At 36.4% G+C, this 26,037-nt stretch overlaps 1 protein-coding gene across 2 annotated transcripts in view; it reads right to left on the reverse strand.

Moving 5' to 3' along the window:
- Positions 1-687: 687 nt before the first annotated feature.
- Positions 688-26,037, reverse strand: part of KHDRBS2 (KH RNA binding domain containing, signal transduction associated 2) — a 315,240-nt gene continuing 289,890 nt past the window's right edge. For both annotated transcript variants that reach the window (XM_058835324.1, XM_058835325.1), the window contains 2 exons: positions 15,392-15,450; positions 688-1,775 (listed from right to left, as the gene is read on the reverse strand). In XM_058835324.1, the coding sequence (XP_058691307.1) occupies positions 1,678-1,775; positions 15,392-15,450 (157 nt within the window). In that variant the 3' untranslated portion in view covers positions 688-1,677. The remainder of the gene's footprint in view (positions 1,776-15,391; positions 15,451-26,037) is intronic.

Below are 26,037 nucleotides of genomic sequence, written 5' to 3' on the forward strand. Positions count from 1 at the left end.
TACTATTATTGTTAATTTTAGTTCTGTTTATTACCTTGAGGGTTATATATTGTAGAATAATTTTGTTGTCACTAGTTAATGTTAATTAGTTGTTTTAATAGCCTATATACCTATTTGTTATCTTTTGGTAGGTTTACTTTTTTAACTATCAGTAACTTAATAACTGAGAATATTTTACATTACTGTTGCATACTCAAAATTACAGAGTTACTATTAGTGTTACCTGTTTAACGTTTAGTCATCCTTTGAGTCCTGCGACATATTTCCTTAATAATCATCAGCCATCAAGTCTGATAGTCTCAAAAGAAATATCAGCCCTCTAAACTGCCTTCAAGGGCGGTGATATTTAGCACTGAAAATTACAAATAAAGTTTTTGAAGTTGAGTACCAACAGCTGGGCAGTGACACTGATGATTTGTTTATCAAGACAAATTGTTATATACTACGAAAAATGCAGTCAACGCACTCTTCTGAGTGAAAACAAATAGGTGAATCTATGCAATGCTTACATGTTGAATGGGATATTTAATGTGCGGGGAAACTCAAAGGTTGAAGAACTAGCATTTAGACAGTCTAACAGTGGTAAGTGGTAATCTTACCTCTTTAAACTCCATTACATTCTCACGAGAGACATGCTAATACAAACAAGTCAATCAGAGTTTGTGTTTAGCAAGATCAAGCTTAAAGGATAGTTTAAAATCCATTTATTGTTCTAAAGCATTTTTTTCCATTAACATGTTATACATTAGTGGATACTAACCATGATTCATGTAACAGTTTAGTTTGTTAACTTTTATATTATTTAACAACCAGAAGTTATTAATACAACTTTTAAAGTCTTACACAAAAAATCTTAAAACAGGCTTGGGTTCAGTTTTGTAATTTTTATATAAAAAACATTTTAGGCATCTCTTGAAAAAGAAATAAAGCAGGCATTTAAAGCTAGAAAACAAGTAATTCCAAATTTAGTTTGTTACAAAAGGTTTCAGCTTTATTGACAAATTATGGCAAACATATTTGACAAAATTATGGTTTCCTATTTAGAGAAGCTTACACATGGAACTTTAAGTGACTTTTTTTAACAAATACAGGTTAAAACACTGAACAACTTCAGTTAGCTACATACATACAGTAGCTGCTAGTTTTCAACCCCATTAAAACAGCATTTAAAATTAAATTTACAAACTTAATATCGAGCATCTTAATCTAAACTAACATATATTAAAAAAGACAGGTTAAAACATCTTATCTACAGCTTGATTATTGTCTAGCTTGAAAAAAAAAATCAAAAAAAATCATATTACAGTCTTTCAGCAACCCTAAACAGAAACTCAGCCTTAACTAGTATGTAGAGAGACTCAAAAGCTGTAACAGTGTCATGCTTTTTTAGTTACACACAGGAATGAATACAACCAACAGAACATCATCTTTGAATAGTTTATAGACAATGTTTGCCAAAGGTTTTTTGTCTCTGTTTTCCTAAGTCCGTGTTATAAAATAATACTAATGCCAATGTCACGCCAGTGTTATAGGAAATACAAGTAGTACATAGGATAATAATGAGCAGTAATCCCTAGGATAGAAAAGAAATGGACTATTACTTGTCTTGTTGCTGTTTATGTGGAGACCACAGGCTATTAATTGTCTTTGAGATGAGGTCACAGATGAGGAGGACCTTCAATATCTACCATAGGGGTGTTCCCTGTAACCCCCTCTGGCTGACCTTGGAGGTGGTGCCTTTAGGCTGGAACGGGTCGTGGCCCATTCTTCTTGTGCTAAAAACAGAAAAGAAAAACAAGCTTTGTAAATATCTAAAATTGAAAGAACAAAGGGATGCCACTGCTAATGGCTGTCAAAATTCTTGAGGGTTCTGGCTGAAAGCTTTAGAAAAACAAAATGAGGATGGCATTATCATCCATTTCTTTATCCTCCCACAAAAAACTTACAGAAAACTAACCTACTTCTCTACACAGGCAACCAATCTATCTTAGGAAGAAAAAAAGGCCTTACTCCTTCACCTTCAGCTGAGAATGAATAACTACTGTGTTGGTGGTACAGTCAGCTCTGGAAAAATCACTGTGTTAGTCTGCCAGTTCAGAATTTATTTGATGTTTTGAGTTTCTGTAATTTAAGTTAAAGAAGAAATCTGAATAGCATTTAATGCAGTTGGTATGGTAACAAGATGAGGAGTTGAATCATGAAAAGATAAGAAATATGTTTTTTTAGTTACATTTAAGACCAAAAGAAAGAAAAAAATGGACGAAAAATGTGTAAAAGCAAAGCCACCACATTAAGCAAGAGAAGATTTTACTTTGCAGTATCTTTAGAACACTTTTTAAAATTTGGTGAATCAAATATGCTCAGGAAGAATAAGCTAAAAAATTGTAAGTCTAGTTCAGTTTTCATAATGCTTCTACAAATCTTCTTCCCTGATGTGGTATTTCTGGAATTTAACCCTCCCAAAGGCGCAATCAGTAAACTCCCTACAGTCCTGGTCAAGCAGTTGAACCCAAAATCTGAATTATCTCCTAAATCATCCAGTGGGCCATCAGATGATTTCTGGTTTTGTCTTCCACTGACTTCAACTAATCATACTTGGAGTGATTAAAATGGAAATGCACAAACCACAGTGCATCATATCACACCAGAATGCAGCATGGCCAGTACCTTGTTTTTGCTAATGACTGCTGACTTTCGTGGCCACTAAGAACATAAATAGCTGTCATGAGGCAAAAAATACTAGATGGTTAAATCAGGTATCAAATATTCCTTTTGCAAAAATTTGTGACTATGAGAAATGAAAATGTAAAACATAAAAACCCTGTTAAAATTCTGAAAGCTATTTCGTCTCTGCAAGATGTCTTTGCAACTACACTTCATTATCTCATTGCCCTGAGGTATGAGGGGAATAGCAGCTGTGGAGCTGAAGTGAGTTCAGGCTAGCATGTATGGAGTGGGCATCTCTGGAAAAGATTTGGTAGCAGTTGATCTTTCTATGGAACAAGAAACACTCCTACTGTGATTTTTTTGTGCACTCCACTTATTTTCTTTCTCTTTGAATTCTTCAGAATGTTCTCTTTTTGAATATGAGGGGTTTTATGGTCACATGAAACCAAAGTTTACTGTGGAAAGTTACTGCCTAGAGGGTTGAAGAAGTGGCAGCCAATATGATATAGTTCTAAATCCTCAGGTCTCTCATTCCTACAGGGAATAAGTTTCTGTATAGTGAATTTAAAAATCCTGCTTCTGCAGTATGTATCATTACACCCTTTAAAAATGGCATTTTGCTGCAAATTTTTTCCAGCTTCAATTACCCTTTGCTGAAGTGTTACTTCATTTGCAGAGACGCCTTGGGGAGAAGAGAGATTCATATGGAAAAAAGAAGCTTCATTTATATAAATGAAAATGACTGAAGTAGTAAAAATATTCAGTAAATGTACAACACAAAGACAAGCCAATTTCTTGTTCCTTTTTAGTCCCCTCACCATTGTCCAGATTGCAGCACCTTCATATAAAGGTGAAATGTTCAGTCTTTTTGGTAGTACTCACATAGTAAAAGATAACTTTATAATACCAACTGGAGGAAACTGCTTTTCCTTGACTATTCTTAAAGCAAATTGTTCCTGTGACTGGACCAGCTTCTGATACGGAACAAAAACTGAATCATAATTTGTGGTACAAGCCTCTTATGCTCTTTCTTTCAGTAACATGATGGACATATTTGCTTGATTTCAAACTTTAATACCATCATTAAAATATGATGTGATAGTTGACAGCTAACAGCTCCTGTGGGTATTGCATGATAGACCCTACTGTATTAACAGGTGAATCCATAGCCAATCCATCCGTAGCATAACTGGAGTACGAAAGTTTTAGGATATAAAGAAGTTTTGGGACTACTGCTTTCAAGTGGGAAAACCCTGGTGTCTACCACTCATACAGCAGTAAAGGATCATATATTTATTGTGGAGGAAGCAAGGGGATAGAGAGCAGCAAGAGGATAGGGAGTCAAGAGACTCTGAACCACAATGTGCCAGTATATTACTAGATGCAGCCACACCAAAGAATAAATCAGATTGCTAGTGGTTTTTTCCTAGAGGGGTTTTTAATGAACAATAATATACCTGCATGCTAGTAATTAAAGGTTCCTTGATATGGAAGCTGCTCTTTCATGTCTTCCTCCCAGAACTCCAAGGTAACCTTTTTCTTTCAGCACCAAGGCAAGAAAGGGAGCTTCTGAGAATGGAAATCTCTGTCTTTGGGAACAATCTTAAAAGGCTGCAGTCCTATAGACTACCTCAGCAGTCACACAGAGATTTAGGTAGCATGTTGGGTAGCAGAAGGGTCAAAAGTTTGATTACCAGGCTAAGTTTCACTGTGCGAACAGGAGAACAGTGAGCGAGCCTGGTCTTCCAGAGAAAAACTGTGCCAAAAGGGGAAGGAGAGCCTGGACACATTTCATCTTAAGAAAATGACATGTTAATGAAACAGAAGCTGAGGCATTTCAGGTGAAGAGCAGGCAACAGATGTAGCTTTGGAGAGAGAAAGGTAATTGGGAGAACTGCAGGAGACTGCCCAGGAGCTGAAGAAAGGTGCAGGGTGGTTGTTGTGGTCTAATGCTGACTTCTTTTCCTTTTTTCTCATTCCTGTGAAGAGAAACCCTGTGGAGTCTGACCTTCCCCCTCCCTCGGTGACCTCCAGACTTCCATCCACTCTTTCTGCTCTAGCAAACCACACTCATTCCCTGTCCTTTTCACTTCTGACCGTCTCCAGTGCTGTCAGGCGTCAAAGACTATGGTTAGAAAGAAATCCACAGAAGCAGCTTAATAACGGAGGGGAGAGGCTTCCATTTTTTTTCAGGAATTTGGTGTTACTGACAACTTTGCCATTTTTAGTTGAAGAGAAATATTTTATGTTTTGCTTTCAGAAACTAAAAGTAGGAGTTATTTCATCATGATGTTAACTTAGGAGAGTTTATAGGTGAGGAATCTGAGTGTGCTTGGACTGAAGGATTGCTTTGGGTGTGATAGTGTCACAGCTACTTTGATAAGAAATGTGAAGACATGGGCACAGCCCTTTTAATTACACTTCATATGTCTTTCAATCTGTTATATGCTCCTGTGAATTGGTATTTGAAGCTCACCTTTAGGATATAAAATTAATTCTTATTATCACAGGTGATTAGCACCCTTGGTTTATGATGGATTGAATTTGCATGTTAGTGTTTTTGCATTGCTTTTTATGATTCAGATGGACTCTTATTTACTTTAATGTGTTCACTGAGTTACAGAAATGATTCCAGTATTTATTACACACATAACTGATACGGTACTTGAGGCTGTCTTTAAAGATTATTTTTTGATCAACTGCTAGGAGACTCCATAGCTCTAATCTGTTTAAATACAGAATTTTAGTTTTTGGGCTTTTTTCTCTTTTCTTACTGGAGAGTCAGAATGTAAAAATGTCATATAATTTTTAACCTGAGAAATTTCTTCGAATATGGGATCAAAACAGTAACATTTATAGCATAGAGATGGGTACATCTGAATGAATGAAATATAATGGGTACATATTGTTTCTGTCTTACTGTTTTACCTATGCATTATTGGAAGCGCAGAAAAATTTAGTGGTCTATCCATGTGGCTATCATCACATGCTAAATGTATTTAAGTAATGATTCAAGAAAATCACATAATCAGACACTTTTTTTAACTCTTCATTTAGCATTCTGCAACCTTATAATGGAATTTTTCAGAATTTAATAAAACTCTTTCAAATATGAAAAGAGGGGAAAAAATGTAATATTTAAAGGGCAGATCACAATAATGGTTGAATTAAAAAGAAAAATATATATTAATCTCATATGTTTTACATAGGGATATATTATTTCCTAATTGGTTTTTATTTATAGTCATTGCTTAGTCCTGAAACTAATCAGGACCTGATCACTTTTTCTTCTCAGTAACTTATTTAGCATCTGAATATTGTTCACCATTACTGAGCACTGTTTTATCAATTTCTGGTCAATTATTTTGGACAGGTGGCCAGGAAAATATTAGAAAGAGCTATTCTGATTAGATAGTTAAGATGTATATAACTACAAGTAGTATAATGGATTAATTTTATTTTTCATTTACCTTTTGGTGTTTTAGGAACAGAAGTTGATTTTGATTCACAGTAAAATAGTTTTCTTTCCTGTGAGAAAAAAATAAATCTCTTCTATGGCATACATGTGGAGAGACCACACTGCAGAGGAATTTGGACTAATAGCTCTACTCCTTGTTTTCTCAGTTACCTTGGACAATTGTTCAGTATTTTGTGGTATGGCTTCCTCACCAGTGGAATGAAACAGGAATACCTCCCTCCCTGGGGTGTTCTGAGATGTAATTAACTGCCAGAGCAGTAAGAGAAAAGTAAGCAGAAGACCCAATTGAAACCAGACATAACTTTAAAATGAGAACTCTTAAAATTAGAATGCCTTTCTTTGGACAATTCAATTTGTGCTGTATTTCAAGTAAGCCTCCATAGAAAGATGGATGGAGACAAAATACTACTTTCAAATGGCTGGAAAATTTGTCCTACACAAACAAATGACTGAAGCTCAACTAACTTTGACAAAGCCAGCATTTTAGCCCAAAAATCCACACAGAAAAGGTAGCTGTACTTTTCTTGTGTCATTATTAGACAATTATATATTATTTCAGACAAAAACACAAGAACAGATTTTGTTGTTTTGCTCTTTTTTAGGAGAACATGCACTTTCTTCTGATCTCTTTTTGCTCATGTGCAAAGCTTGCTGAATACACAGGATTTTCTGACTTGACATTTTATTATTTTGTGAGAAGAAGAGTTGAACTGACTCTTTTGAATCACAAATAGTACCTTTCTTATTTGAAATTTGGAGTCTTAAGAAGACAATAAATGTTTTCAAAAGACAGGGTCAAACCAATTAAGCTAGCTTACACCGTTCTAGGTACCCTTTATTTTACTAGACCTGCAGCATTTTACTTATTTTCAGTAAAAACCAGTTTTCTATTACTTTATGGTCACGCAACATGAAACATGCAGTGATATACCTCATCTGGAATGAAATAGCTGCACATCAATATTACAGGACTTTTGTCTTAGATTCTCCAACTCTACAGTTTCCATGCTGCAAGGCAGTGAAATTACCGTTTGAAATATTACATAGGAAAGTTTTGCATGATTTACTTATTCTTATTCTGTCATAGAAAATGATTTATAATTCAGAAGTAATAGAGGAAGCACAATAAGTTGCTATAAATTAAAACCAATCTTGTGCTACGTGCAGCATTTTTTTTTAATTTTTGTAGCATAACTGGAGTACAAAAGTTTTAGGATATACAGACAGTTAAAAGAATGCAATGAGCTTAAATATGGGATTTTCTAAAGAATTGTAGTCTAATTAGAACACTGATTTGACAAATCCCCACATTAGTCATCCTAGCTGAATTCAAAATGTGCTCCTTTCCCCATAAACTTTCAAAATCATGCTCTTATGAAAATCATAAATCTCCTCTGAAGGAATAAATGCCACTTGAGATACAGCTAAGGTGATTCCTCCAGTAAAGGAATTGATGAAATTTTGCAGAAAATCAAGAAAATGCTTTTGTCAGTTCATTCTATCCCACAGTAGGTATGATGTTATCAGTAAGTATAGGAATGATTGAAATAGGAGATTAAAGGAGTGCAATTTATTTGGTGTATCTTCTGCCCATATGCAGTAGAAATCTTCAGTGCCTCCTGTTTCCAGTGGAATAAAAAATTGAGTGCTCTACAGGAAGACTCAGGAGCACTTCTGAGTTCCCAGGGTTGGGTGTAAATCTTCCTCAAGCTCAGCAAGAGACCAGGTGCCTCAATCAGCCCAAAGTGAAGATGGTCATTAGGAGCACGACACACTCCTCAGAGCCACGGCACATATGGCAAGGTTGCTAGCAGGGACAGCATGGAGGGCACCAGGATGTAGGTGCTGTATCAATATTAGCACACAGTGCACATCAACAGGGGTGAACTGCAGAGGGAAACAGCTGACACTGAGGACCTGATATTCACAATACAGCTTCTACAGGTATTTTTCATTTCAGATTGGCCCTAGTTTGAGCCTCTGGAAGTGAAATCTCACAAACAGCTGGCATTGCATCTTTTGCTTTAGTTTCAAACTAAAATTTATATACTTAGAACCTATTTAGTGATGGGTAAGGAAGATGATCCATAAATGCAGACAACTGGTAAATCTGCTTCTAAAGAACACTGCTGCTCCTGTGCTAGTGTAGAAGCACCCAGCATGTGCTAAACAGCCAGCCAGATGCTCTGTCAAGACACCACAAAACCTCCACCACAATGGTACAATCTGTGCCTTATTGCCTCTGAGATGCCTAATTAATAATAAGATGGATTAGGAAGTGGTTGAAAAGTTACATTCAAAGGGTAGTGGCTCAGAGTCCTGATGGACGAGTGACAAGTGGTGTCCCTTAGGAGTCTGTACTGGGACCAATGTTATTTAATAACTTCATTAATGACAGAAGTGAAGGGAGGGAGTGCACCCTCAGCAAGTCTGCAGATGACACTGAGCTGAGTGGTGCTGTTGACACACCTGAAGGACAGGATGGCATCCAGAGGGACATGGACAAGCTCGAGAAGTGGCCAGGGGAATCTCACGCAGTTTAACAAGACAAGGTTCAAGGTTATGCATGTGGGTCAGGGCAATCCCTGGTATCAATCCAGGCTGGAGGATGAGCAGATCCAGAGTAGCCCTGATGGGAAGGACTTGGTGGATGAGAGGCTGGACATGAACTGGCCTTGTGCACTCGTAGCCCAGGAATCCAACTGTATCCTGGGCTGCATCCAAAGCAGCATGTCCAGCAGGGTCAGGGAGGGGATTCTGCCCCTCTGCTCTGCTCTGGTGAGACCCCACCTGCAGTGCTGCATCAGCTCTGGGTCCCCAGCACAGGAAGGACAAGGACTTGGAGTGAGCCCAGAGGAGGCCACTGAGATCATTAGAGGGATGGAACACCTCTCCTGTGAGGAAAGTCTACAAGAGTTGGGATTGTTCAGCCTGGAAAAGAGAAGGCTTAAGGGTGAACTAATTGCAGCCTTTCAGTATCTGAAGGAAACTTACAGGAAAGATGGAGAGGGACTTTTTACAAGAGCATGTAATGACAGGAGAAGGGGAAATAGCTTCAAACAGGGAGAGAGCAAGTTTGTATTAGATATTAGGAAGAAACTCTTTACTGTGAGGGTGGTGAGGCAATGGGACATGTTTCCCAGAGAAGTTGTGATTTCCTTACCCATGGCTGTGTTCAGGTCCAGGCTGGATGGAGCTCTGAGCTACCTTGGCCAGTGTAAGGTGTTTTCACCCATGGCAGGTGAGTTGAAACTACATGATCTTTAAAGTCCCTTGAAACCCAAACCATTCTATGATTTTATTATTCATTCCCTGATGATTTTAAGACCCACACACCAAGGAAAGTTTTCTTTGGTATGTTGCCATAATATTTTCTAGGAGAAGCCAAATGTATACACTCAGATGATATAAATGAAAAATTGGTGCACATTAGTAAAACTTTGCTAATTAGTGTTGATAAAGACATTGTTTGTAATCACAAGCCATGTGAAATCAAACACTGTAATGATGAGTATCAAACCTATGTCTCTTACATCTGCAAATCAGTTACTGTGAATTATCTGAGCACTTGATTTCCTACATTTGAATATTTAAATGAGACTAGGCTAGGAAAAAAAAAAAGGCAAGAAACCCTTAGCATGCTGAGCATAATGAATATTAGGATCAATGATCTACAATACTAAAGTTATTAAAAATGAAGAAGGAGCTTGGACTCAGCAGCTGAAAAAAAACTGCATATCTCCATCTGCAGAGCAATTGCTATGAAGTGCTTTTTCCAAAGTATTTTCTCTGTATACATTGTGACACGGTTTCATTTTACTTTGTCATTGCTATAGAGGGCTTATTTCGCACTAGGGTGGCAGTTCCTTGAGCTTCTCCATGACATGAGCATGTTTATGTCTTTTAATGAAGTATGAGAATTCATGTCTCCTAAGGTAACATCTCTTCAATCAAGCTATTTATCAGAATTCTAGAGGATTAAACCATCCATACATGCTTTCCTCCACTAATTTCATCATGATACACTTACTTTTACTTGTTCAGCAGAAACTATTATTGTTATTGTAGAAAAGCTTTATTTACTAGATGATACAATTTTTTAGAACAAACACAGAATAAAAAATTAAACAATATAATAAAAGAGTACTGGAATATTGCTGTACGTTTTTAGTTGTTAGCTATAAAGGTCTATAAAGAATTTGTTCATGAAGTGCCAGTTCTGTAGAGGATTACTTAGTAAACTAATTGTTAAAACAATTGCAAAGCTCTTATATGGCATGACTGGTAGGAAATTCTTTGTGAAATAGTTAAATAATTGTGGCAGCATTTTACAACCTAAATAATGTCATACATTAAAATGAATTACACCAAACGGTTACACTCCAATTTTAATTAAAGATTGAATTATTCTAAAACCAAATGCTCAGTTCTTTACAAGTATACAAGTACCTAATGCTAAACTGGAGTACAATATGCATCAAAAAAACATGGTCATTTGAGAACATCTAAACAGCTGAAAAATTTTGGTGAAGACACAAAATACTCAATGTCTCCTTAATACAATGGCAGAACATGCAGTAAAAAGCCTTGCAAACTTCTCCTGAAAAGCAGCAGTAATGTAACTGGAGTTCATTTATATCTTCCCCCTTTATGTAGGTGGCAAGCTACAGATTAACCTTCCTAACTCTTTCCTAAGGCTTTTGGCAGATGGTGTTATCCTAATTTAATTGTGGTGGTTTAAGAGGTTATATACTTCCACCGATCATTTCACTCTGTATCTAGGGTTTCTGCTTTTTTGGTAGTAGCAACAAGAAGTCTGAGTCAGATACTGCAGTTTGTGACCTGACATAAAAACATAATGGCTATAATTTTCAGGTAATGCACAAGGCTGGATATGCACCAGGCTGTGAACTGTAGCATCTAAAAAGAGGTTCACTCTCACTACCATGGCAGTCTCCCTTTGGAAGGAGGGGCAGAAGCCTCTTGAGCCTTCTGCAGCAGCAACTGGCAAAGCTCACCGCTGGAGTCTCCAGCCTTTGGGAGAACTAAGACAGAAAGAGCCGCTGATAAACAAAGTTTGGAATGCTCTGATCAAGGACAAAAAAGGATTCAGATGAAAAAACAGTGAAGCAGGTCAGATGTCAAGAATACAGTTTCTTGGTTCTGCCTTGCCTGCAAGTCATATACTCTTCTCTGTTATCTATCTAATGTGGCCTAACACAACACAGCACTTAAATCAAGAATGCTGTTTCCTCTAAAGATAAACAACAGGGAAAAGGAAAAAGAAATGAGAACATGAACTGATTATAAAGGGCTTTTATTTACAGTAGTTCTGTCCAGGTAAGATGCTTTTTGGAGTTGAGATGTTACAAATGTGGAGGAAACATTCTTAGTTACCAAACTTTAGGTGTATGTTTTATCCTAATTGATTTGTAAGACAAATGATTAAATTCATGTTTTCACTAGATATCTCTTCAGATGACAACAGTGCCAGAAGGGAAGCCACAAAATTACTCACGTGTAATGAGAGCAAAGAATATAAACTTTTTCTTCAGAAATTAATCCAATTTCATGCTTTCTCTTTTAAAACATAAGCATCAAGTTAACATGACACTGTTACCTTAGTTTAGACTTATCTGCAGGCATCAAAACCTTCAGTGACAGAAGAATCGTAAATGTTTGTTGAGTGTGATTAGAAGTGAGGATGCTTTACATTTTTGAAAATTTGTACAGTACTTTAAATGACTGGTCTTTTATTTTTAAATTGCCTTCTAAAGATATTCCTTTACAACTCACATGAAGAAGCCCTATAAGGGATACATTCTGAGGTTCTCAGTCATATGTTCCAAATTTATGTTCCTCAGTGTGGAACAGTGATCCTCAAAATTCTCTAGCAGTAGCTGCATAATCCTGATCTTATAAAAAATTTGTTGGAATCTCATAATTCCTGAGTACTGTATTTCCATGTGCTCAGACTGCTGCAGGGAATGCTTTGAAGTGTCTCTACTTTGATCCTTCTGAGAGACTGGGTGACAAGCACATCAAATCACAACAGAGCTTAAGTTTCTGACTTCCTGAGGGGGTTCTGTACTGCAAATTTTCATTCATGGAACATCCCTTAGTCATGGAAAGCAGTGTGACTTTACATACATCCCTGATCTTCCTACTGTCTTGGGAGATTCCTTGGCTGGATTTGGAGGGGATGGAATTCTTACAAACCTTCACAAAAGAAACTGAGCAAGGAATTAAGGCAGTTAAGTTATGGATTTTACAGCAGTGAATACTGTTTAGGAATCCACCTTGCCCAGCTTATGACAAGTAACTCAGATTCTTCCTTGTTTAGTACTTCCATCTAATCAAAGAGATGTGAACTTCCTGAGAATTAAATGGTGTTCAGGTGGGCTCTGATCTAAAACACCCCTCTGATTTTTGGAACCATGCTGTGAAAAATCCATAAATACATAAATCTTATGATCTTCTGAGGAAACAGTTTCCCCAAAATCAGAAAATCAGAATTCTCCACAAGTTCTTTTAAAAGGAGCAGAGAAGAACCCATGAGACATAAACCACCTGCTACTCCTCAGGAGTACGGATAGCAAGAAATGTCATAGCAGGCAGCTCATATAGCAGTACCATTGTGCTCTATACTTAAGAAGCTAGAGAGAGCTCTATTCTATACTTTAAAAAGATTGTAAATATGAAGTAGCGTTACTTTTTCATTGAATCTACTTCATAAAAAATGAAAGAAAACCTTCTCAGGATTGAAAACTGTCCTCTCTAAAGGTAAGTTGGAAGCAAGAGGATGCATGGAAGAAAGTAAAAAAATGCCAAGCTAGTAAATTTTTGATAATTCAGATATTGGTATTGAAAAGGGTAAAGGAGAAAAGACAAGTTGTAGCACAAAACACCTAAGAGCTGACAACAAGACTATATTCATGTACCATTTGTCTGTGGTCATATTCAGAGTTTGGGAGAATTTGGAATTACAGAGGTGTGCTGGAAAAAATTGTAAAGGAGGAATATAGCCTTGTTATGGAAGGCAAAACAGTGTGTAATTGAGATCAAATGAAAAAAAAAACCCTGTTAATTTTTGCAGGATGGTGAAAAATGAAGGGGAAGCTGATTTTATACAGTGGGATGGATTCAGGAATCTCACAATGCATTAGAAAACATCCTGAAAAAGTAGAGAACTGGAAACGGAGAATTAGTGTAAAGTGAGGATGAGAAGGGGTGATAGATCAGGGAGAACATCAGTGTATACAGCAAAGACTCAGAAATGGAGGAAGTTCAGCATATATTCTATAGGTCTGTAGCTCTGTGTACTCACATTACCTCCTCAGATAAATAATGGTGATTTAGGAAGGACAGAAGTTCCTGCACAGATTTCCAAGTCATGAAACTGGCAAATGTACTAATCTTCTAAAGTAAGTGAACCAAGAGTAGCATAAACAATTACATACAAATGTATCTGCTTTCAGAAAGTAGAAAAATTGCAATTTGAAATATTATTCTACTTTAAGTTTATTCCAGGTTATTGATAACACTCAGATCTTTGTATTCAAATACCAACTCAGAAAATAGTTCAAGAAAAAAAAAAATCAACTCCACAGTTATCAGCCATATATTTTAAGTCTAGCAAAGGAAACACAGACATATTGGGCTTGTTTCAACTGCTTGAATGGAAAACAAAAAATAGGAGCTTCATGCAGAGCATAAATTTAGTCATGATGCCACTCTGTGAACACTTAGTAAGCCTTAGCTAATTAGTCTATTCAAAATCCCTGCTGGGAAAACAAGTAATATTCTCCTAGTTTTACAAATGAGGGATTGGAAGGAAAGTGACACTACTTTAAATGTCTTGCCCAAACACATGGAGATTCAGCATGGAGGAGTGTAATTAAAAGTTACAGTGAGTAATTCTTATTGCTGAGTTCAGACTATTTTCTGCATTGCTCAAAAGCTTGACAGTGCATTCAGGACAGCAGTGGAGAGGGAATCTGTAGATGGGAGGAAGGATCTTCCACTACAGCTATTAAAACTGTATGAACAAAAATGAAGCAAAACAAAGGGTAACTGAACCACCCACGTGTATATGGATAAACTACTATTATTACTTGCCTAGCATTGAAAATGTGCTTGACTACACATTGTATCATCCAAATATATTGTGAGAACTGATTGTACAAAAAAATAAGTTAATTCTGATTATGCAATGCAATCATTTTGACAAGGTCTCAGTAATGTCTATTTCTGTACCAATACAGAGGAAACTGCAAATTTGCATTAGTGGTATTTGCCTCACAGCTGCATGAATGAAATTAGTTATTTCAAGCAGAAACATTTATATAACCCCTTAGTGTAACTTTCATTTGCAGCATCATTTCCAGCAGCTCTCATTTTCACAATGCTGTAGAAGTCACCATGTAGACTTAGGATACTTCAGAAGCAGTAAATCAGGCATGACATCTCTGCTGAATATTAGGGTCACTCTAAGCTGACAGTAGCCAGCTTTGTTATTTCAGTTATTTCAGTTATTTCTATGAGTGAGATTCTCTGTGCCACCTGACACAACATACTGATAATTATTCATAGGAAAACATGGTCTAGGCTCTAGTTATTGAAAGATATCAGTAATAGCAAACAACTTAGAGTTTATACCATGGGAGCTACACTTCTCTTCCTTTCATGCCCCCCACACCCATGAAGTGGAACTGTTCCAGCCCAGACACAAACTCAGTGGGGAAGTGCAGACTACAGCCCTCCCTCTACTCATACTGCCTAGTGTGGCATGAGATACTCCTTTATCTTGGTGCAATAAGGGTTCCCATGGTGATACACCATCCTCTCCTTCCTTCCACTTTGATTAAGTCTATATTTCTAAATCTCACAAACCTTGCTGGTTGAAATGATGCAAATGACAGCAATAGATGCATAGTATTGTTGGCATATCAAGCAGACTGAAATTTAACACTGTGAAAGATATTCAAGCACTAATAGAAACTTTTGTGTTGCTGTTAAACTGATCTGTGACTGTGAGTAATTTGCTTTGTAATTTTGATTAAAAGTCATCAGTCCAGTTTTCTGGTTCTACATCAAAACTCACCCTAAAGTTACACAAATCTATTTTGTTTGGTCTTTGTAAAATGAGACAAATAAAAAGAAGTGTATGGAAGTAATTTCTGAATTGCTAGTGACAGATATTTTCCTTTGATTTCACACATTTGCAGAAGACAGAAGAGACCTTACCGTAGCTGTCATAAGCCTCTTCACTTGTTCCGTGACCATAGTCATAATATTCAGGCACACTGCAACAGATTCAGATAGCCATGTCACTATTATCATGGGTAACCAACTCAAAACAAAAACAGAGCTCACGAAATAAAAGACATTTTAACACTTTGGCATAATAGCATAGTCCAGCTAGTTTCAGGCATAGTGAATATTTAAAGATATGAAAGAAAATATATCTGTGACAATAAATGCTATCATACAGTACATCACATTTCTTATCTACTCAGCATAAAACAATTTTGATCCTAAATATGTAAACCTGGAGATGTGACAAAGACTGAGAGAAATTGCATCTGCAAACATGAGGTCTAAAAAAAGACCACTGTATTATTCACTGTTGTTAAACCAACAAAAGAGTTGTCATCCTCATTTACCTGTAATTCTAAACATTTATGCGTTACCAAACTCAGCATGGTTTGTTTTCACAAAGCTGACTGTATTGTATGGTGTGGAACCTGTAAACTACTTAACTTTACCAAAAACACTGACAAGTTTTCAGCTTTGATCCTGAAGAAGAAAGCATGTTCCCACTGCCTCTAGAGAGAAATTTGATTCTCCACAGTCTCTTTCCTTACATAGTTGTTGGACACCCATGGAAAGTTTTATACAGTGATCAATAAAACACAAATTGAAAGAAACAAGGGTCTAGGAGTGCAAAATCACACTTAACAGTCTCAAACTAATTTTTTAAAAAAATTATGAATAGTCATATTAACATGTTATCAAAATATTTCATATAATAGTTATATCCTGATAATCAGCAATTCCCAGCTATTACATGGAGTGGGCATCCAGAGAAATTCAACATCTGAGACATAATTAAATGGAAAGGGAATTCACAGTTTTGCTTCACTGCTATTATTATTTATAGTTGGCACTGTAGTTTTGGTACCTGGTACCAAATTTAAGATCAGGCTATTTCTATTCTCAGGTAACAAATAAACATACAAGAATCAGTTTCTGCCCATAAAAATCTCCACGAACTCCACTATACTGTATTTCTTCAATCTGCAGTGAATCAAACAGAAAATGTAACACTTTCTTTGTTGATAGTTCTTAGTTGTTGTTAATTCTGCTTCTTTTTCCCTGGACACTGTATGAGACAGACATGCAAAATGAACAAAAACAGGCAAGCAGCTCAATATTGCTATAATTATAGCATTACTGCTCAGGCTATTTCTATATTGGATTATTGTTTAAAAAATATTAGTTTACACTTGAGACAGAAGCTTAATTGACAATGGAGTGCAAGTAGAAATATTTCAGAAGTGCAATAGAGATAAACAAGCAATCTACAACAATTATTTTCTTAACCTAATTTTAACTTTGTTCACAAACAGCCTGTAATCAGATTTTTAATTTCGTGAACTTAATAGCTATCCATAACTATTCTTGGAATAATTTCTGAGAATGTTTCATGTTCTCTATCTCACTCAAGAACACTGACTGCATGAATCTGATAACTGACAGTCAAGCTGTTTTGACTTTTTGTTTTTTAACTGAAAATGCAACTGTAATTGTTGTGCATTAATTCAGCAGTTTAGTCAGAAGTCATTCATGTGAGTGAATGAATTACAATAACACCAGTATCTCAAAGAGATGAAATTCATTTGCTAAAGCAGTTGCAGAAAATAGACATAAGAATAATGAATGAAGTTAATACTTCAATGAAGACTTTTCCCAGTGTCAACCGAGCTCTATAGAACACACTCACTGTCATTTCCTGGATAGCAGAAGTCATCCAGTTGCTTGAAAATTAATTATCTAAATATACAAACCCTTCTACTGAAATGGTGCAAGAACAGACAGGAAGAATACATCTTTTATTTGCAGAACACAATATTATTTCTGTAGTATTTTGTAATTGTTTCAGTAGCCTATTAAATGAAATTATAGGATTATGTAAGGTGAAGTAAAGCACTGCAGCATCAGGGTTAAATAATTTATCTAGTCATGACTGCAAGCTCATGGCTTAGACGTAAGAAATGACTTGCACTGTTCAGAACAGACACATGACATACCACCCGGCTGTGGCAGACAGCCCTATGAAAAACTAATTTTAGAAGCTTCGTTTTGGCACACTGCCTGCTTTCCTGGGTAGAGAAGGGTGTTGGACTACTGAGCAGTGTTAAAAGAAAAGAAACACCAGAACTATCTTCTGCCAGCAGATAGGATGCTAATATCTCTTTCTGATACGTTTTGCAAACCAAAGCAGCTGCCTCCAGAGGTTAGCTTTAAAAGGAGGCCAATCCAAAGGCCAATAACTTATCAACATCAGTCCTGCCTTCAGTTATCACTGATGAGGGCCTTGAGCTATTACCCATCAACATAACATCCAGCAGAACACAAGACTTGCAAGAGCAGGTAAAAGATTCACTGCTCTATTATCGGTGTTGTAAGTTTTTATTTAAGAAAGAAACACACAATCATAGAGGTAATAAGGATGTGAGATAAAAATCCTGCAGTGAACATTCTGAACTGAAATACACTATCAACAGAATACTAAGTTAATACACAATCATAAAATAAGAAACAAGCTCTATTACAACTATAAAAGGGAAGAAATTTGTTACATACCACATATTTGATGTCTGTGAGCACAAAACACATTCCTGAAAACACGTAATTCATAGCACAATACACGATTCTCATGCAAGTCCTCCAACTTTATTTCCCTGAATACAGCATCTCTTTTGTAGATTTGAGACAAAATGGCATTTTAAATTCCTTGCTAACTCATATTGAAAAGTGTTTTGAAGAATATGTAAGTGAACAAAACTTAATTCTTACTATAAAATACCAGACTTAAACTCATATTTTGTGGGCCAGACTGCTTATCCATTCATCTGCTTTATTTGAAACCTCTCTGAATGCTCACTATAATCTGTTATCTGCATTTAGTTGTAGACATTTTCCTGTTTTATAGCAAAGTAAACAATGAGTTATATTTACCAAAAATATGTGATAGATTATGGCTTTAAAAACATTCTTTTTTTAAAAATTACTGAACTACAGAGAGATGTAGTTCCATTTGCATTATGGCCAACTGAGAAGGAAGCAATCAGCAAATGCATTCAGCATAAATAATACTTGTTTATATAATTTTATAGTTCTCAGACTGTTCCTGGAAAATATAGTGATCATGAGCTCTAGAAACCACTGACTCTCTTGGCAGTGCTAATTGGAAACAAAACACCATTATCTATCATCAACATTCATTACTTTCAAGCAACATGAAATGTAATTTACTTAAAGTACATGCACCCACCTGAAAGCAGGATGCAACACATTCTATAAAGCAGATAGGATTAACTCATTACCAACTTCTCAGCTTTTACTTGCACTATACTTTAACACCAGATTTCTGAAACATAGAGGCCTTGATCTACTATGACTTACACCTTAGTAACCTTCTACAGGTAGCAATCATGAAAAAATTTATATACACAGGGGTACGTAATTTACAAGCAGTTTAATTGTATATGAGAAACTCTGATGTAATTTTTCTCTATAAGAAATATTTACAACACAGATATATGACCCTGTCCTAATTCCTACTCTGTGGCCAAGGAGATTAATAATACATCTGCTGGAAATCTTCATAATTGTTACCTATTTATGCTTAAAGTTTTTTACTTTTTATTTTGGTTAATATTTTTCAACATGTTCATATTAAATATTTGAAATCAAAGTTTCCATAAACTCTGATAAAGCTGAATCAGTTTCCTAAAAAAAAAAACCAAACCCAAACCAGCACAAGATGGTTGTTTTTGAGAGATAATGGTCCATTAGTGCCTTCCAAACTGTATTATCTAGGGCTCCTATGATATGACGAAGGCTCAAGTACAGAGACTGTACCTAAATGGCAACCTTTAAAGCCAACAAAGGCTTTTAACCACTTGTTACCTGGGACTTCTTAAAACTGATATTAATACAAAGAAATTAATTCCAGTTTGACTGTGTCAACACCCATGGGAAGCCACACAGCTTTTTGCTCAAAAGCCTGTAGAGAATAGTGGTTTAAAGTGGTTTAGGCTGAGAACCACAAACAAAAGTGCTAAGACTGAAGCCATGAAAGCCTGACTCTTGGGTCAACAAGCTACCCAAGGGAAGTGTGATGCTCACCACTCAGAGGTCACTGGGGTTAGGTGCAGGAAGACATGCATTAATGAATAGACTGCATTAGCCTTTGACCAATCTCTTCCTGCACCTGCAGGAAGCTGCTGGCAAGAGAGCCTGGGTTATCAACAGAACCATCTGGCTCCCTGGCTGCTCTTACTCTTACAGCTGCAGTAATACAAGGCAGCAGAATTGCAAGAACAGAAGAACAGAAGCACTTCTCGTTCCCTTGTGCTGTTTGGTTGTGTGTGCTTTTTTGTTTTGTTCTTCCTTTCTCTCTTTTTGTTCCTTGGGTTTTTTTTTTGGTGAAGGATGCATCTAAGTCTTTATTCTCAAGTGTGGCTGCAGACATACAACGGGCTCTCTAAGGCCAAAGCAGAAAGGTACAAGAAAGAGTTCATATTTAAACATTGCTAATGAGTGAATCTGTACACAAGTGTGTTCTGTAGTCTATCCTAAAAGATCCTAAGAAATGGAAAATCTTTGAGTAGACCTGTTAATTTAGATTTAGCAGATCATATTTTCCTGCAAAAACATTTTCTTTCCTAATGGTACTTTTTAACTGGTAGAGTATATGTCAGTACATTTTATTGGGAAATGTTGGGAAGGAGCTAGCCAATTTAGAGGCTTTTGATAAATCACTGGAATTATAACTCTGCCATTAGATAAAAATTAGGCTTCTTTTGTGGAATACATGAATTGGTTCAAACTAGAGATTCAGCTGATGTCAGTCAAGTTCCACAGTTCAGACTCATAATGAAATAGGCTAAAAACTTGTAGACTAGCCTTTGAAGAAGTAAAAATAATTTGAGATACTTTCATCTTTGTGTTGTTGAACTCAAGAATGTGAGAGTGAACCAGCACTGTGGTTTGGGACTGGAACTCTCTGAGGAGAGATTCCTAGCCTTTGACAGTTTGCAATCAGCATCTATACACGAATACAGGTGAATGAACATTTATCATTCCTTAGAGATATATCCCAGTCAGGGCTGCCTTTAGACAAGATTTTTGAGTCAAGCTAATGCCCAGGACAGCTCACAAGGATCCTAAAAGTGGGATTTAATATTTTAGAGGTGGGATTCAATATTTTAGACAAGTCTCTTTTTCACATCCTCGAATGGATCCTTTGAACTCTTGGTCTATATAAAATTATCTCCTTCTTTCCCTATATAATTTCTGCTTGGAAATCTTTGGTGTTTCCAACTTCCAACATCAATAACTGGTACAATCAAATATTCAGTTCCTGTGCTAACAGGATCCAGCCTAATTTTGCTGTAGTTGTTTCATGCAAGACATAAAACATGTCTTGTGTTTGTAAAGCTTCCCCCTCCTATATGAGGGATTTAACACACAGTTGGCCATGAAAGAAAAGCTGTTTACATAAAGCTTCTGCCTGGAAGATAGGTGAGCAAGATCTCCATTCACGTGAGTTACGTTATATGAAATTTGTACAAAATGGTATCTCATCATGGAAATGTGTGAATAAAGAAACAACCCTTCTAGGAATCTGAAATTTACTGGAACACTTTCACTTAATAGAGCATTCTATCTATAGGGAAAATGACAAATCTTCTGAATACAGGAACTTACAGGACTTAGTCTTAAATCACAAATATAGTCCTTTACTCAATACTTCTTTAGAACTAATGGAATAATATGGTAAACATTTTAGTGGATAAAGTCTCCTTTTTTCTGAAATCTCAATTTTGATTGTATCCAATATTTTTAACAGAGGAGAATATCTCTATTACCATACTCCTGGATTTATTTAATACCTTACAACATGCCTGAAACCAAACTAGATTCAACTGTCTCCAGCATTTTTGTATGTTTGATTTTATGCTACTGAAAAGATGAATTTAAAACTATTATAAACAATGGAGGCAGTAAATTTATACAAGCACAGGATTGGAGAGCCAACATAATTGCAAGATGACTTTGGGTTCTGAACTTCTTGCAAAATACGAAATAGAAACCAATCTGCTATTTAATTTCACATGGCAATTTCTATTTATCTATTCTACATTCCACTGTCATTTTCTTATAGATACAGAATTATGACTAACTGTTTCAGAATATAATACCAAATATCTGCAGACACAGTATTTGCAAAGGGAATGATGCAGCATTTTAGGAATTCGAGATATTTTTTTAGAGGAAAAAACTTTTCTCTAGTTCAGAGTAGTGAAATTTGATTCCACTTTGCTCATTGGATGAAATAAATGAGAAATGGCATTTGAAAACAGCTTTTGATGATGAATGCCATAAGTAGATTGCTGTGAAGATACATAAAGTCTCATATTCTAGGCTTCCTGCCTTGATTGATTTCAACAGATTGGAAATAAAATACAGGGAAATCTTTATTTACAGACAAGCGGATATAAACACATATCCAAAATTAAATATGACAAAATATAAATACAATGCACAGTGTTTAAAAAGTGAAAGAGGGAGTAGTAGAGAAAATAATAATGAATATCTAAGTTTGCAAAGGATCAGTGTAACTATTTTACCTATTGCAGCCTGGACTATATTTATGTGTCTATGTATTTAACTACATTGTAATATTCTAATATTGAGACAGAAGTGCAAACCTCTGACTGTATCACCAAAACATTTAACTATGTGATAATCTACTGATTCAATTAATGATTATTCACAGTCTTGTCAAACCATTGTTTTTAAACTAAGGACAAAATTCTTTCATTTAACTATGGATAGTTCACAACTAATCTGCTGGAAGTTTGCACAAAGCAAATAGATGAAAACAGTGGGACTTCTGAATAGAGTTTACCAAGGAACATGTGCACCCAGCTGAACCTTATACTGCTGTCTTTAAAAGTGTACTAGTCTGTTATTTTACTTATTTACTGTTATTTTACCAATGCTTTGAGAAACTCATCTTCAGAAACAGATATACATAGAGTACCTTGATATCTGGAGGTCAAGCAAGGATAACCAGGATGAACTGGAGCTCAGGCAAATATATCCTGCTGATGCAAATAATTCTTGGGAGATGCAACTGGATAAAATACTCTTCCTAAATCATTTTGCAGCATGGCTTTGCACTGATGTGATTGTACTGTAAGCCACATAAGTGACATGGACTGAACTGTGGTCCATGTTGTACTCCTGCATATCAGATCAGAAATAAGGAAGTGATCCCTAAAGCTCCTGTACTAGGCAGCCCACACTGCAGAACAAAGAAGCTATAAACACAAGTTTTAGAGTAGATAACATGAACTTTGCAACAGAAACAATAACCAGGGAAAACAGTTTATTTTCAAAGTCAATAACTTGTCATATACTCAACTTCAGTGGCTGAATATGCTCTTGAAATTTTCTGTGGGTCTGAGTAATTAGAAGAACGTTAGAAACTGAATGGCTAGGTATTGCTACAAACTAGTTACTGACATAAAACTACACTGATATGGTCATAGTATCTATTTTCCAAAGCAGCATACTGGACACAGGCAGCATTTTTGTCCTTTTACTTCTGTTTGTTACTAGTACTGAAAAACAGATGCCCAATTGGACTTTGCACTTAACAGTGCAGCTTTAGGTATTATTGTACCTTTTGAATTAAACTCAATTCAGCGAGGTGAAAGATGTCAGTCAACTTGAACTTCTCTGTTAATGCACCTTTTTTTCTTCTTCAGTCCTCCAAGATAATTCAATTTTAGCAATTATCTAACACAGTGTTTGTGAGTCTTCAAATCTTGCAAAAACTTAGAATTTGTTCTAGATCTATTAATGCTATCTTTTATTACATTAAAACTTAAATTCTGAACTATCATTAATATCTTAGAGGGGAAATTCAGAGATGACATGGCCTCTAATATGCAATTCTGTATCAGAAACAGAAGTCTGATTATGTGCTCAGCAGATGCAGGATGGGTTTGAAGTGTGAGTTTGACAGACCAAAAAGAAGTTCTTAGGCCAAAATGACTGGCATACCAGCATGAAATGTCTATCCAGAGGACTGCTGCCTAAAGCATTACATAAATTATTTGCAAGATTAACAGTAAATAATTTGCCAAGAATTGCTTCAGAGTCCTAAAACTGGGTTACTGTTATTATTATTATTATTAGTGAGGCTGGGTGCAGGCAGGCATGAGAAATGCTTTTTACCGATATCATCTTGCAGTCACAGCTAGGATGACAACATGCCATCACAAGGCCTGTACTGCTGGGATGGAATCTGTAACAGCAACGTTGTGCACTATTTTCATGTCTTTTATCACTGAATTATTTATTCCTCTTGTCAGTAAGTTATGGGTTTCCTGATATTTACAAGTCTATTTACAGCCTAAGGTGGGAGTCATAAGCTCTTCTTTCCTTATACAGCACACGGCAATTCATTTTGCTGCTGAGCTATGTTTTCAACAAAAGCCATACAGAAAAAAGGCAGAATAAAAAGCCAGGCAACCAGACCTGAAAGCCACTGCCAATATACCATCTACAACAACCAGAATGGATCAATGAATGAGTATTCATGCCAGGCACTGGAACAGGGAAATAATATCAAATTCGAATTTTAAGCTTCATCAGAAAATCATTGGCTTCCTTTGCTCTTCCCTGTTAGGCACCACTGTTTACACTACGTATGGCTGGGTAAGTTTGGCACAAGTGGATTAAAGAGAATATACCCTTCCTGGTTAACCACATGACTGGCCAGTCAGTCCCAGGTTTCCTTGGTATCTCTTTTGGCTGTGAGACATGGTATCTTTGAAGTGAAACTGTTGGTGCTGGAAGAGACACAAAGGCCAGTGGAGATGACTGCAGATGTGGTAGCAGAGCTGGAGACGGCTCTTTTGGCCATCACGATTCATCAGCAAATGATCCATTTCCACCAAATTATTCTGTTGGTCTTGGCTGAGGAGTCTGGCCACAGTCTGCATATGGGACAGTCTGATCCCTAACAACCTCTGAGTAACAAAAGAGGCTGGTCTTCTACATCTCTCACAAAACCTTGCATCCTCTTCTTCTGGTGATCTAGTGATTTCAGCCCATGAATCTTGGACAGTGGTGATATTTCAACAGAATTAGAAGTTCCTGGTAAGAAAGTCAAAAAGTGTATTATGCTTTGAGAGCCAGTAAGATTTTCCAACATTTTCTGTGTTACAGCTAAGTTGGAAATTAACACTTCTACATCTATATTTTTAAATAGTTGTCAGACTAGAGTTTTGGGAGGCAAATCTAGCTGGCAGAGAGGTTTTGAGTGTCCTCTGCCTTACTTTCAAGTACATAGAGACTAGTGTATAAACTTAATCATGACTGAATATCTTGGTGTGTCTGGACAGGCAGATAATTCTTATCAACGAGATCCATTTTCACATTATATGGAAAGGAGGGGAAGAGAGAGGAGAATGAAGTTTCATTGAGAAATTCAAATTAGAGTGCAATACTGCTCATGGGAAGTATGTCAGATCTGGTGTCTTCTCCTGCCCACTGACATGGTTGTTTCTTTGTTCTTTTTGGTACTGGACAAAGCATTCATTGCAACTACCTTAAAAATTGTATTTTGACATCTGTATGAAAAAATTTCTAAAATGAGCAGGCTTTCTAGATGTCCTCAGAAAATGTGTAATCTTTCACAGAATTCTGCAAATAATGTTTAGAGACTCAGCTGGGAAGGACAGACAGTTCATTTAAATCTGTCCTGAGGTTCCATCTTGTGTTCTGGGTTGTCATTATGGGACAGGAACGTAAGGAAGAAAAAACTGGCTTTACAAATACATCTTCTGCTATTTAAAGCAAGACATACCTCCATGCAATATAGACTGTCATAACCCATAATTGTCTTATATCTAAAATAAGCCTCCCCAACTTAATAAGGTACAGGTAGTACTTACCATAGTGAGAGTCCTGCATTTCTCTTTCTTCAAGTTGCTTCTTTGCTCCATTTCAAAGTGTGCTTAAGACGCCTTTTAGCTTGTTCAGACACGCAGACTTACTGTGGGTTTCATTCCAGCCTGATTCTGAGACTTCTGACCTCTTCCACAGTTGACCCCATCCCCCTAGTTTCAACCCTAAAAATCAGACTGCTGTCATGAAGGACAGAGCTTTCTGTCTGGAGAAGTTCATTAGAGAAGTCTATTAGAGAAGGACCTATACCAAGTGTATTGTTGGATCTGCAACACCATCCCTGACTTTTAGTAAAAACTTTTAGATAACTGTGCACTAAAGTACAGAATCTGAATTGTCTTGGGGATTGGTATTTGTGGTGCTCCTTCTACTAAACCATAATCCTATGCATCATGCATGTCTATATCGTGTTTGTTTTCTCTGCTATTGGCAGAGTTTAGTTTGCAAAATTCCAAATCAGACCTCTTGGACAGCAAAGGACTAAGGCTCCCTTAGCAAAGTACACATGGGCAGAAAGGCTCTGGCAAATGGGCAGTACATACAAAAAGTATCTACCCATAGATACAAGAAGTATCTACTTAAGTACCCATAGATACAAGAAATATCTATGGAAG

This window comes from Poecile atricapillus, chromosome 3, assembly GCF_030490865.1.
Source record: "Poecile atricapillus isolate bPoeAtr1 chromosome 3, bPoeAtr1.hap1, whole genome shotgun sequence".
NCBI lineage: Eukaryota > Metazoa > Chordata > Aves > Passeriformes > Paridae > Poecile > Poecile atricapillus.